General features: G+C 42.9%; 1 protein-coding gene across 1 annotated transcript in view; it reads left to right on the top strand.

The window, feature by feature from the left end:
* Positions 1-14,484, top strand: part of RYR3 (ryanodine receptor 3) — a 349,369-nt gene that overhangs the window by 171,864 nt on the left and 163,021 nt on the right. Inside the window, exons 34-38 of the mRNA XM_029952228.1 lie at positions 3-91; positions 2,277-3,072; positions 5,188-5,388; positions 11,301-11,403; positions 12,952-13,089. Coding sequence (XP_029808088.1) covers positions 3-91; positions 2,277-3,072; positions 5,188-5,388; positions 11,301-11,403; positions 12,952-13,089 — 1,327 coding nt within the window. The remainder of the gene's footprint in view (positions 1-2; positions 92-2,276; positions 3,073-5,187; positions 5,389-11,300; positions 11,404-12,951; positions 13,090-14,484) is intronic.

The raw sequence follows: 14,484 nt of genomic DNA, 5'->3' as shown, positions 1-14,484 counted from the left end.
AGACAGAGCGGGTGAGCGAGCGCCACGGCTGGGTGGTGCAGTGCCTGGAACCCTTGCAGATGATGGCCCTCCACATCCCTGAGGAGAACAGGTAGGGGAGGGGCCCCCAGAGGAGAGGGCAGGCGGGAGAAAGGAGGGAGCAGCATCCTCCTTGGCCGAGGGCCCTGCTCACTTTCCAAAAACCTCAGTGTCTCTTTTCCTTCCTCATTTTCATTATTCACTTAGAAATAGTAGGACATTCTCTGTGCTATGCCTGCCACCAGGCTCCCTCTCTGAGCGTCTGCAGTCAGAAGCATTTCCATCCCTTTAAATAAAAATCTATAGAGGTGCCTGGGTGGCTCAGTTGGTTAAGCATCTGACTTTGGCCCAGGTCATGATCTCACAGTTCATGAGTTCAAGCCCTGCATTGGGCTCTGTGCTGATGACTCAGAGCCTGGAGTCTATTTCGGATTCTGTGTCTCCCTCTCTCTGTCCCTCCCCTACTTGTATTCTCTCTCTCTTTCTCTCAAATAAACATTTAAAACATTTTTTTAAAAAGCTCTAATATGATCCTGAAATATATGTCATTAACGACAAGAAGGGAGAAAGTGAGGCATGCCTTGTTTGCCTAAAGATCCAAGAGTGGGGTCCTGGGATCCTCCTGGTTAGAGGTCCTCTTGGATTATGTCCTGGGCTTAATCCCAACACTAGAACTTTCTGGCCTTGTGGGCTTAGGTAAGTGACTCCTGTAGCTTACCTCTGTTTCCTCATGATAAGTAAAATAGATGACTGCCCAGACAACTGCAGGGAGAAACAAATGAAATTGTGCGGGTAAATCTCTACTAGTATAGTTTCTGTACATAGTGAGAAATAAATTTTATCCAGGACGCCTGGGTGGCTCAGTCAGTTAAGCGTCCAGCTTCAGCTCAGGTCATGATCTCACAGTTTGTAGGTTCAGGCCCCGCATCGGGCTCTGTGCTGACAGCTCAGAGCCTGGAGCCTGCTTCAGATTCTGTGTCTCCCTCTCTCTCTGGCCCTCCCCACTCATGCTGTCTCTCAAAAATAAATAAAAAAACATAAAAAAATTTTTTTTAATTATTCTTAGCCTATTATCACCCCTTGATCTGTTGGACTACACACATACAGTAATGGGGGAGCAGGCAGAGGGATTCGATACCTGCACAGCTCCCATTTAGGTATTCCACTGGGTCATTGGCAGGCGGCAAGACAAGCTGGTACAGGAAAGGAGCAGGAAAAAAGAGGAGTCCAACCAAGTACACCAATTGCAAAGGATCCTCAGATCTGTGGTGAGAACCAAGACAAAAGAGAAACTCTAAGCAAGGATCAGAGGCTGTGCCCTGAGCTCCCCAAAAATGAGAAGTAAGACAGACTTGTAAATGGACTTCTAAAGTCAGGAAGGAGAAAGTGAATTGACTATGCCAACTGAACACAGGTTGGAAAGTGTTTTCTCTTGGGACAGGAGTGCAGGTATGTTTGTTTTCAAGGGAGGGAAAGCCCTATGGATGACGGTAGATTTGGAGATTATACAGATGATGTGGGTGGTGGATTGACCGAGGGTTTCAGCTACATCTTTTTTTTTTTTTATGTTTATTCATTTTTTGAGAGACAGAGTGCAAACAGGGGAGGGGCAGAGAGAGAGGGAGACAGAATCTGAAGCAGGCTCCAGGCTCTGAGCTGTCAGCACAGAGACCAACATGGGGCTCGAACTCATGAACTGTGAGATCACAACCTGAGCCAAAGTCAGATGCTCAACCAACTGAGCTACCCAGGTGCCCCTTCAGCTACCTCTTTTGAGGAGCAATTGTATCAGGAAGCAGAGGTTCCCCTTATACCGGCAAATAAGAGGACTAAGTCACCTCTGTCACATACCTGAATGTTTTCAAGTTTTTTATTTGGGGGGGAGGTGCCTTAATAAGGAACACTTTCATATTTGGGAAGCCGTGTCTTTAAGTCTTTGAGACTTTTGAGACTCTTGTAGTTAGAGAGGGATTATCAGGAACTGGGATATGGGCCAGAGCTGAGAGAGGAATGCTAACCTGTATGGGGGAGAGGGGAGGAGGCTCTTTCATCCTTCTACACCCTCTGCCCTCATCGAGTTGGGTCCCGTCCCTGGGGATTCAAGGAGAAGGTGTGGGGGACAGAGGCTCCTTCACCCTTCTACACTCTCTGCCCTCATTGAGTTGGGTATGATCCCTGGGGATTCAAAGAGAAGTCGCTGCTGAGTTCTGGCATATTCTGTTCCCCGTGGAGTGGTTGACAGTCCGTCCCATCTGCAGGTGTGTGGATGTCCTGGAGCTCTGTGAGCAGGAGGACCTGATGCAGTTCCATTACCACACACTGCGGCTCTACAGTGCCGTGTGCGCCCTGGGAAACAGCCGTGTGGCCTACGCCCTCTGCGGCCACGTGGATCTCTCCCAGCTCTTCTATGCTATTGACAACAAGTACCTCCCTGGCCTCATTCGGTCTGGGTTCTATGACCTGCTCATCAGCATCCACTTGGCCAATGCTAAGGAGAGGAAGCTAATGATGAAGAATGAGTACATCATCCCCATCACCAGCACCACCAGGAAAATCCGCCTGTACCCAGATGAGTCCAAAAGGCACGGGCTGCCTGGGGTGGGCCTGAGAACGTGCCTCAAGCCAGGGTTCAGGTTCTCCACCCCTTGCTTTGTCATGACCAGCGAGGAGCACCAGAAGCAGAGCCCTGAGATCCCCTTGGAGATTCTCAAGACAAAGGCACTGAGCATGCTGACAGAGGCAGTGCAGCACAGCGGGGCTCACATTCGGGATCCTGTCGGTGGGTCTGTAGAGTTCCAGTTTGTGCCTGTGCTGAAACTCATTGGGACCCTGCTGGTCATGGGAGTCTTTGATGACGATGATGTCCGGCAGATCCTCCTCCTGATCGATCCCTCTGTGTTTGGGGAGCACAGTGGGGAGACAGAGAACAGAGCAGAGAAGGAGGAAGTGACTCAGGTGGAGGAGAAGGCAGTGGAAGCTGGAGAAAAGGCCAGCAAGGAGGCTCCAGCCAAAGGCTTGTTGCAGACCCGACTGCCAGAGTCCGTCAAGCTGCAGGTAACTCAGGGCAGCAAAGATCCTGCCCTTGGAAAGTGTGGGGGAGGGTGACAGTGCAGCCTGCAGCTAAGGCTGGAATGGAGAGTGATGGCCTAAACCTGGAATATAGTGGAGAAAACGAGAGAGAGCATTCACTGCTCATGATTTCCTCTGATGCAAAATGTTCTCCCTAAGTCAAAAGAAAAGTGTTAACCCTTATCAATAAGGCATGTGCTTTAGAATTGTTTTTATGGAACCAGTGATGGATTGGCCCTCATTTTACCTCTTACTCTTTGGGACTAAATGGCTGCTTTGTGAGACCCTATCTGGAAAGGAGAAAGAGCCTGTGGCTGTGGAAAAGACCCAGGGAACTGGCTCAGAGGGTGGCCGCACTCATCACTTGCTCTGGTTGGTCGCCATGTTCTGATCACCAAGCCTGTGTAGACCTGCCACCCTGGCATGCAAATGAACTGCCCTATGAGCTAAGGAGAAGAGGCATGCCCACTTTGAGCTGCCCCCTTGGCATCACCTAGGAAACTGTAACATTTCCTAGGACGTAGTCTTACCAGATGGAAGCTAGCATCAGCGATACACTGACGATGATAACTATAGTCTTCTGGGCTCTAGGAAAAGAGAAATGAAAGTGGACAGAGCACTACAGTGTGTTCCACAGAGTCAGCCTGGCTCGGGCATCCCTCGACCACTTAGGAGCTATCCAGGGTTGCCAAGTCAGTAGTCTCCCAAAGCTTTAGCTTTACAATGTGTAAAATACGGATGGTAGTATAATAAAACATAATATTCAAAGTTATATTTAAAACACACTATGAAATATATTTTGTCATAAAGTGTGTTATAACAAAATAATCTCCAGATGAAGCTCTCTTACCCAATGTGGTGGGATAGAAAGGTGTCCTTTCATCAGAATGTTGTGTGTAGAGGAGAAGCATAACAAATTTTACATATATGCCTTAAACATTTTTATGAAAACATATAAAGGGACTCTTCTGATGTGGAGCCAAGACGTTTTCTTCAGTGCGAGTCCCTGCCTGGCATGTAGAGCCTTTTCTTTTGCACAAATGACACCTGTCATGCAGTTTGATGTGCATGATGGCCAGTTTGGGGACTTGCTTGATGATAGACTGTGAATTTAGAGGTAATTGGAAAGCAACCTGGGCACAGAACACTAGTAGATTTTAATGATTTTCCACCAATTTTTTGTAGTTGTCTAACTCACACCCAACTTTGGGTTTAAAAAAAACAAACTTGCCTTTTGCAAATGTTCCCTAGTCATTCAACTTAGTTTTCCCATTTCATTGGCACATAGACCTTCTAATCAGATGTGATAACTATGATCACAAGTGTGACAGGCATGTTCTCTGGGTCCTAGTTCACCTGCAGATATGCCAGAGACTAGCCTGCTAGGTAAGAGCATGCCACTGTAAAGGGCATTACTGTCTGTGCCTAGACACACTGGACAGTGTTTATTAGTCATGCAGGGGGTTACGTGGAGATGGGTTCATAGAACTTCCGCCTTAATAGGAATATCGGGAATGCACAGAGCATTAAAGGAGAAAGTCTGGCAAGTGCCTAGCATGGAGTCGGGCAATTATGGCTCAGTAAGTTCTGGCTGCTGTATTTCTTATATGAGTAAAAGTGCAAGGAGTAATAAGATTAGGACTAGTAACAGTCCGAAAGAACTAATGGCAGTAAAAGCAGTGCCAACAAATAAAAAAGAAGGGTGGAGAGGGGAACGGAAGTGTCTGGTTCCCATCATCCAGAGCCAGAGGATGTCAGGAAGGAGCCAGAGCTCACCCGTGCAGTTGAGTGCCAGTTTCTACATGGAGCTAGAGCCATGGAGGAATTCTCTTAACAATGCCATTCTCCCTCTCAACGGGCAGGTTTATTCTGTCTTTGGTGAGCACATTTTCCTGTTGTTCTCCCATCCTTAGGAGAAAGAGCTGGTGGCTGGGTTCAAGCTGACTTGGACCCAAGTAACGGCTCTGTGGTCACTGTGTGACACTGTGCAAGTCAGTGCCTAAGGCTTAGTGTTACCCTCTGGAAAATGAGGGTGCTAGCTGCTTCACCAATGTATATAAAATGTTGTCAAAATAGCATAAATGTACACTCTGGTTGCAGATGTGTGAGCTCCTCAGCTATCTCTGTGACTGTGAGCTGCAGCATCGAGTGGAGGCCATTGTGGCATTTGGCGACATTTATGTCTCTAAGCTCCAGGCAAATCAGAAGTTCCGCTACAATGAGCTCATGCAGGCCTTGAACATGTCTGCAGCCCTGACTGCCCGGAAGACCAGGGAGTTCCGCTCACCGCCACAGGAGCAGGTGAGAAACTTCCTGAGTCTCCATGCCAGAGTGAACCTGAACCTAACAGAGCAGAGTGCATGAAACCTTTATGTGCCTGGGGTGGCCATCAAAGGTGTGGTCAATTAAATGGCCCAACACAGTGCCAGGGGACAGGCCTGGTTAGTATGCTAATGGCAACGAGAAGCATCTGCTAATTATCTTAGATGGGAAAATAAACCCATCCAGAAATGTACATGGGGCGGGACTTCCTCCCCTCCCTTGCTTGCTCTTACCTGTCACTGAGTCAAAGACCAAATCACTGTCATGATCCAGCTTTCATACCAGTAAGGATCCATCATTAGAAGAATGTCCATCCAGCCCTTGCAGAAGTCACTCCTTTGTATTAGAGATCAACAGAACATGGTTGATGTTTCCTGACTTAGGAGAGTGGGTACACTGGCTTCCTTGGCTAAGTGCCCTAAGCCCCTTACCCCAAGACCAAGACCCTCCCAAAGCCTCCCAGCCCCCAGAAGTGAGGAAAACAAGACTGGGCAAGTGAGGTCGCCTCTGTGAGGGATTGTCTTCATTTTGTACAGTACCCCACCTTGTAGTCAGTTTTGCCCATATGGGAAGGCTGCTTTGAAAAGACTCAAAATCCCAGTGAGCAACCAGTAGACGGGGGTGGGACATCTTACAGAATGTAGTTTGCATTTGTCCCCTCTGCTCCCCATACATCCTGCTACAGCTTGGCCACAGCCCCCTAAATGTTCAAATCAGAAGATCTTTCAGGGAAGAAATTTGTATTCTGTCTCTGAAACCAGATCTTTGCATCTTCTCTATAATTAATAAGCAGCCTATCCATAAACTGTTGTCAGGTATAATTACCACCATTTGATATTAATGGTACAACTTGGTCCAATTACTTTCCTAACCTATTTGTTAGAACATAGATATTATATTGACTTAAAAACGTACCACATATCTTGGCTTGTAAAAGAGTCACTTGAGTGATACTGGCCTTGAAAAGAGTAGGCAACGTTTATGGTCTCTTCGCTGGAGGCAAACTGAGAAGCCCTTAGAATTGTTGGGAGGAGGTAATTCACACCGTGCTGAGGGAAGCTCAGGGAGCCTGGATCACTCTCTAAGGCTTTACAAATGTTGTCAGGCTGCTTTTAGACTGGCAACGTGTGCGAACATTTCCCATTTCCTTGGGCAGATGCTGACTCGTGTTTGTGGATAATGGGCAGGGAGGGCAGTGGGATGTGGGGCTTCTGTTCTGGCTCTCCCTTTCTCGCCGTATGGTCTTAGGCAATTGCCTTTCTGTCTCCCTTTCTTCAGCCCCAAATGAGGATGTTTGTATCTCCCTCCCTCCCTTCTAGGGAGGACCCCAGGAGATCATTTGTTTAGATCGCTTAGCAGGATACTGTCATATGGTAAACATTCTGTAAGTGGAGTCATTAGTTTCAGTGTTGGGAGGTATTTGCATTTGTCTCCTGCCATGTTTTTTGCCTTCTGCCAGTGACCCAGTGAGTAGAGTTTATGTATGTTTTCTGAGACATCTGCTTAGCCCAGCTAGACCCGCGTTGTGCATCTAACACTGTCCTCACGGACACAGCTTCTGATCCTGGCTCCTGGAAGGGTCACGCTGGCTCTCACCTCACTTCCCCCTGCTACCTCCTCACCTTCTTTTCTGCCGTCCCCAGGGCCTGCTAACACTTCCTCCTTTAGCCTTCTCAGTAATCCTCTGGACAATCATTTCACACTCGTTTCAGGTGTAGCTTGAGAAATTCTTCCATCATATGCTAGACTAAGTGATTCTTGAGTGGGTATCAGAATCACCAGAAAGACCTAATAAAACAGATTGCTGATCCCACCTCTGCGGCTTCTAATTCAGTAGCTCTAGTGTGAGGCCCAGTAACTTATACTTCTAGCAAGTTTCCAGATAATACTGGTGATGCTTATCTAGGAATGAAATGAAAGAAAACACACTAATTGCTATCAAATTCAGCTGTCCCACATACCACCCTTCTCAGAATATTCATTTCCAGAAGGAACCTACCAATAAAGCTCTCTAAATAATTCAGAATTGAATATCAACAAAAGAAAATTCAGATCAATTTCAGGGGATAGCAATGCAAAATCACATGGAAAACTGGGTGCATACGAGTCAGAATTTTAAAACAATGATATGATTTTCTCAGCCTTCTGTAACCTTTGAGGAGAAAATAAAAGTTTTCAGCCTTGTATCTATATATGATTCAGAGAGATGAAAAATACCTACACTTGGGCAACGTAACCAAGTACAAAAGCAGGTAAAACTAAGATTAGTCCAGTGGTCATTGGCATATTAGCCATGCACAGTCAGTAAGACTTTGACTTTTAAAAGGTCATCATCAGGGCACCTGGGTGGCTCCATTGGTTATGCTGCCAACTCTTGATTTTTGCTCTGGTCATGGTCTCAGGTTTCCTGATTTGAGCCCCACATAGGGCTCTGCGCTGACAGTGTGGAACCTGCTTGGGCTTGGGATTCTCTCTCCCTCTCTCCCTCTCCCTTTCTACCCCTCCCTGCCTCTCTCAAAATAAGTAAACTTAAAAGATAGATAGATAGATAGATAGATAGATAGATAGATAGATAGATAGATCGATCATCATTAAATGGTATGCCCCACATAGCAGAAAATTCAGCTCACTCCACTTTTGGTGTTTTTTTTTTTTTAATGTTTATTTATTTTTGAGAGAGAGACAGTGCGAGCAGGGGATGGGCAGGGAGAGAGGGATACCCAGAATCTGAAGCAGGCACCAGGCTCTGAGCTATCTACACCGATCCAGATATGAGGCTTGAACTCCCAAACGGTGAGATCATGACCTGAGCCAAAGTTCGCTGCTTGACTGTCTGAGCCACCCAGGCACCCCCCCTCCCCTTTTGGTTTTCTGCCCTGAGCCTGGTGAGCCACCACTTCCGAAGTGTTCCACCTAAGGAAAGATCTTTCAGCAAAGAATTTAATTTTCTGTCCCTGAAACTAGATCTTCAGATCTTGTTTTTATTTAATAAACAACATATCAATCTATGTCAATGTAACTACCATAATTTAATATTGTGGAACAACCACAAAAATTACTTTTCTAATGTATTTTATGGATATTATTTTATTACAAACACCACTTCTACCTACTTCCAAAAAGTACTACTGTTTGCAGTAGAAGCTTTAAATAAGCATCTTCCTACCAACATTAAATATAGTATTTTGTGGTTTAATAAAAGAGATTGTGATGTTTTTTAGCCTAAAGAAAGTATCTTTGCCTGGTGCTTAGGTTACTCTGCCTGAGGCAAGCAAAGTGGATTACTGCTAGTTATCGCTTCAGTCCCCACCCCCCCCAGTAGTCACTGTCTGGGATTGTGGGTCTTTGGAAAGACTTGAGACCAGGAAATCAATGACCAGGAAATGAATGACCTCATTTTTGCCAGCTTTTCATGAATCTCTGATAGCATTTCTTTCCATTATCGATGTAGGCAGCCAAGCAGATCCCTGACTTTGCCAGCAACAGCGTTTGCATATTTTCTCACATTGTATCACAATGATTATCATACCTTCACATATCATTTACATTCATCACTACTTCAAGATCACAGTAGCTATGAGATCTGCCCCTGGATCTTTTTCTCCAATGGGTTAATAAACAAGTACATGTTACTATGTCACAGATTTCTTTTTTAGGATTTTGATAACTAGACTTCAGTATAATTGTTTCTCCATGTAATTTTCTATATTTTATGTTATGTATTTAAAATGCTAATTTGAGCAGGAATCAGTGGATTTCAACAGACTGTCAGAGCGGTCCATGGTATTAAAACAGTTAAGACTCCCTGAGACAAAACTATAAAGTAAAACACGTGTCAAAAATACATTTGGAGTACATGTTAACAGTTGAGGGATGTGCAAAATACTGATGCATTTTTTTTATTCAGTTTTGAGAGATTGGGATAGAGCATGAGTAAGGGAGGAGCAGAGAGAGAGAGAGAGGCAGACACAGAATCTGAAACAGACTCCAGGCTCTGAGCTGTCAGCACAGAGCTCGAAGTGGGGCTCGAACTTACAAACCGTAAGGTCATGACCTGAACCAAACTCGGCTGCTTAATGGACTGAGTCACCTGGGTACCTCCTGATTAATTTTTAAAAAGAATATTAATTACCCAATAGAAAAATGGAAGAATAACATGAATGGGAAATTTATAAAATATGAAATAAAAATGGTTCTTACATATGGAAAAACAAAATTCAACCTCACCAATTAAATGCAAATTTAAGCAACAAGGATATGACATTTTTCACCCATTAAATTGGAAAATATTTGAAAATGTGTTAACTCTCATTACTGTAATGGAGATGCAAGGTAATACACACTCTTGAATACATTTGGTAATAATGCAAATTGTTGTAAGCCTTCCAGAGGGTGATTTGGCAATTCATAGCAAAAGCCATTAAAATGTGCAAACCTTTTGATCTAGTCATGTTGCTTCTAGGAGTTTATCCTTAAAAAAAAAAAACAAAAAACCAGAAATGATCAGAGCTGTAAACAAAAATTAGGTAAAAGGGAATTCCAACAAAATTTATTTAAGGACAAAAAATGGAAACCATTTATGATGAAACACAGTGTACCTGTTAAAAATCAATAAACCTAATGGAGGACCAGGGGGAGGGGAAGAGGGAAAGAGAGTTGGGGATGCAAAACGAGAGACTATTGAATACTGAAAATGAACTGAGGGTTGAAGGGAAGGGGGAGGAGGGAAAAGAGGTGGTGGTGATGGAGGAGGGCACTTGTAGGGAAGAGCACTGGGTGTTATATGGAAACCAATTTGATAATAAATATTTTTTAAAAATCAATAAAATAAAATGCTCAAGATATTGTTAAGTGGAAAAACAGGCTTCAAAAATGTTTATCTAAAGTATGCATGCTCTCAATCTATGTACATAAAGCCTGGAAGATATGAGCTAAATATCATTAAATATGGTTATCTTTGGGTAGTGGGATCACAGTAAGTTTTCTTTAGGTATTTCTAGATGCAGGTGGAAATGAAACTGGTGCAGCCTCTCTGGGGAACAGTGTGAAGGTTGCTCAAAAAATTAACAATAGAACTTCCCTATGACCCAGCAATAGCACTGCTGGGGTTCTACCCAAGGGATATAGGACTGCTGATGTATAAGGGCACATGTGCCCCAATGTTCATAGCAGCACTGTCAACAATAGCCAAAACATGGAAAGAGCCTAAATGTCCATCAACTGATGAATGGATCAAGAAGATGTGGTGTATATATATATATATATATATGTGTGTGTGTGTGTGTGTATGTGTGTGTGTGTGTGTGTGTGTGTGTATATATATATATATATATATATATATATATATGATGAAATACTACATGGCAATGAGAAAGAATGAAATCTGGCCATTTGTAGCAAAATAGATGGACCTGGAGAGAATCATGCTAAGCGAAATAAGTCAGGCAGAGAAGGACAGATACCATGTGTTCTCACTCATAGGTCTAGCAGGAGAAACCTAATAGGGACCATGGGAAGGGGAAGAGGGGGAAAGAGTTGGGGAGAAAGAGTGAGGCAAATCGTGAGAAACTTTTGAATGCTGAGAACAAACTGAGGGCTGAGGAGGGAGGAGGGCAGGGGAAGGGGATGATTGTCGTGGAGGAAGGCACTTGCAAGGAAAAACACTGGGTATTATATGAAAACCAACTTGGTAATAAACTATTTAAATAAAAAATAAATAGATAAATTACCATAGAAAAAGGGTGAAAGCTACTTTTAAATATAGTCATCTTTGCAAAAAAAGAATCTGAGTTAGATAAAATCTGCTAAGAATGTTAGGTGTCTAAGGCAGGATCTGAGTTCTTTTGACCAACACTAAGAACCAACAACCCATTCTTCTTTGTCCCTCAAAGATCAACATGCTTCTTAACTTTCAACTGGGAGAGAATTGCCCCTGCCCAGAAGAGATCCGAGAGGAGCTGTATGACTTCCATGAGGACCTTCTCATTCACTGTGGTGAGCTTCTGAGATGAAAGCTTTATCAAAGACAAGCCTGTTCCTGATTCCTTTGTTAGAAGCTAGTGGGGGTTGGGAAGACAGCTTTCTATTTAAAAGTGCTGTTGACCCTGTTTCTATTATTATTTTTGCTTCCCTTCCCTTATGTTCATCTGTTTTGTATCTTAAATTCCACATGTGAGTGAAGTCATATAATATTTGTCTTCCTCTAATTTTGCTTAGCATAGTACACTCTACTTCCATCCACCTTATTGTAAATGGCAAGATTTCATTCTTTTTGATTGCTGAGTAATATGGGTTTGGGCTACGCAGGTCCACTCATAATGCAGAATTTTGTTTCCATAAATAGAGGGCAGTACTCTAAGTGTATTTTCTCTTCCGTAATGATTTTCTTAATAATATTTTTTCTCCAGTTAATTTATTATAAGAATACAGTATATAATACATATAACATCTAAAAATATGTGTTAGTCAACTATTTATGTTACCAGTAAGGCTTCCCATCAAGAGTATACTTTTCATAGTTTAGTTGTAAAGGGTCAGAGTTATATGTGGATTTTCTACTGTGTGGGTGCGTGGCCCCCCTAACCCTTGTGTTGTTCAAGGGTTAACTGTACAATACTAGCTGCTCAAGAAATGATTCTGCCCGGACTACTTGGACCAGAGAAAATATAGGATATAATTCCAGCCTATATGCCCAATCCATATATGATGGAAACTCCTTTTACCAAGAAGAAATTTTGCTGAGATAGAAGAGAAACAAGGTCGTTGAAGAAGGAAAATAACTGATCCTTGTGTAAATTTCACCCACTTTATTTAGATGGTTGGGTTCTGTTCTCAGGTGAGCCAAGATTCTGACCTCCTTTGCTTCTTAGCTTTTGCAGTGATAAAAATATGGTAGCGTACGCGCTTAAGAATCCTAGACCAGCAGTCCCTACTTTAATACATATAACTGCTAGTTTTAATTGGTTCTCAGCATTTGTGCTATTTGTACATGGGTGGATTGATTAATATATGGATAATAGATGGTCTTTTCCTAGGAAATGACTCAATGTTAACTTTTTCTAGATACTCTGCAGCATTTCTGGGGTGTAGGTAAGAAGAAGTTAACTTTAGGCGCACCTGGGTGGCTCAGTCAGTTAAGGCATCTGACTTGGTTTTGGCTAAGGTCATGATCTCATGGTTTGTGTGACAGCACAGAGCCTGCTTGGGCTCTCCCTCCCTCTTTACCCCTCCCTCATTCACACATTCATATTCTCTCTCTCTCTCTCTCTCTCTCTCTCTCTCTCTCAATAAAGAAATAAACTTTTTTTAAAAAGTTAATTTTAGAGTTTGAAACTACTTGATGTTTTTGTATACAAGAAGTCATCTTTTTAAAATACTTGCCAAAAAGACATCCTGTAGGTAAATAATTATGGGAGGCTGCCTATGGTATCTTTGGAAAGTTCCAGAAGGATAGGAAGCAAAGATTTTATGTTCTTTTGATCTTATGGTGTTTTGTTTTTTTTTTTAAGTTCAAGATTTTCATTCTGTTCTGTGACTTGCTAGGTGTTCCCCTGGAGGAAGAAGAGGAGGAGGAGGAAGACACGTCCTGGGCTGGGAAGCTCCGTGCCTTGGTGTATAAAATCAAAGGCCCTCCCAAGCCTGAGAAAGAACAGCCAGCAGAGGAGGAAGAGAGATGCCCTAGTAAGTGACCATGCCTTTCAATCATAGTCCTCCTGACACTGTGCTCTTATATGACATAATGAAAAGAATTGGCATTCTGACAAATGCTTAAACATAGAGGTAGACTGTCTAAGCTTCCAGGGAGGGTCCTGATCATTCTTTTATAATTGGTGGTGATTATTATGTATTTGGGGCTATGCTTTTCTTATTTAAGGAACTTACTTTCAGAGCTTTTTGAACCTGGAGAGATCTAATACTTTGGGTCTTATTTGTATGGTTAAAAATGCCTATAAACAGATATCTGTTCTTTTTCCTTGTGAGTTTCCATTGTCTCTCTCCTTCAATCATTGTTGTTTCTGTCACCTCTGTTTATGGTCCCTTAGCATTGCAAATTGCCCCAGTGAGGAAATAAAATAATAATATGAAGGGAGTAAAGGAAATAGGATGTGGACTTTGATGGGGATTGTTTTTGAGTTTTGGCTATGATTTTCGTACTGTAGCATCCTAGAGGACCTTGACCTTCCATTTTTCAACTATGCCAAACCTTGTCCAAATTCACTTCTCTAAGCCTTATAATAGATGTGACTCCTTCTGTTATGACTCATGTTGAAACAAGATCATAATTTGTTCTGTAGGGCAATGTGCTGCCTATAAACCATTAACATTTCAAGACAACTGTGTATTATATATAATCAGTATGCTATTTAGTACCAACTTCTGCAAGTATTTCACTCGTCTAAAGAAGGAGGAACTTCTGAGCTTTAAAATAATTGCCTTTTATCTTGTTCCTATTCCTATCCATTTTAAGTTTATCTATTTATTTTGAGAGAGAGAGAGAGAGAGAGAAAGAGAGAAAGCAGGAAAGGGGCAGAAAGAGAATCCCAATCTGGGGCTCAAACTCATGAACCATGAGATTATGACCTGAGCCAAAACTGAGAGTTGGATGCTTAACTGACTGAGCCACTCAGGTGTCCCTTTTCCTATCCATTTTATTTATTTATTTATTTATTTATTTATTTATTTATTTATTTATTTATTGCTACAATTTTATTTTATTTTTAATTTTTTTAATAGTTTATTGTCAAGTTTCAATATAACACCCAGTGCTTTTCCCCACAAGTGCCCCCCTCCCCCATCCCTTTCCCCCTTCAGCCCTTGGTTCGTTTTAAGTATTCAATAGTTTCTCATGGTTTGTGTCCCTCTCTCCCCAACTCTTTCCCCCTTCCCCTCCCTATGGCCCTCTGTTGGGTTTCTCCTGCTAGACCTATGAGTGAGAACATATGGTATCTGTCCTTCTCTGCCTGACATTTCGTTTAGCATGACACCCTCAAGGTCCATGCACTTTCCTACAAATGGCCAGATTTCATTCTTCCTCATTGCCATATAGTACTCCATTGTGTATATATACCACATCTT

The sequence above is a fragment of the Suricata suricatta genome, chromosome 9 (genome assembly GCF_006229205.1).
Source record: "Suricata suricatta isolate VVHF042 chromosome 9, meerkat_22Aug2017_6uvM2_HiC, whole genome shotgun sequence".
Taxonomy (NCBI): Eukaryota; Metazoa; Chordata; class Mammalia; order Carnivora; family Herpestidae; genus Suricata; species Suricata suricatta.
This window is presented reverse-complemented; position numbering and strand designations above follow the sequence as displayed.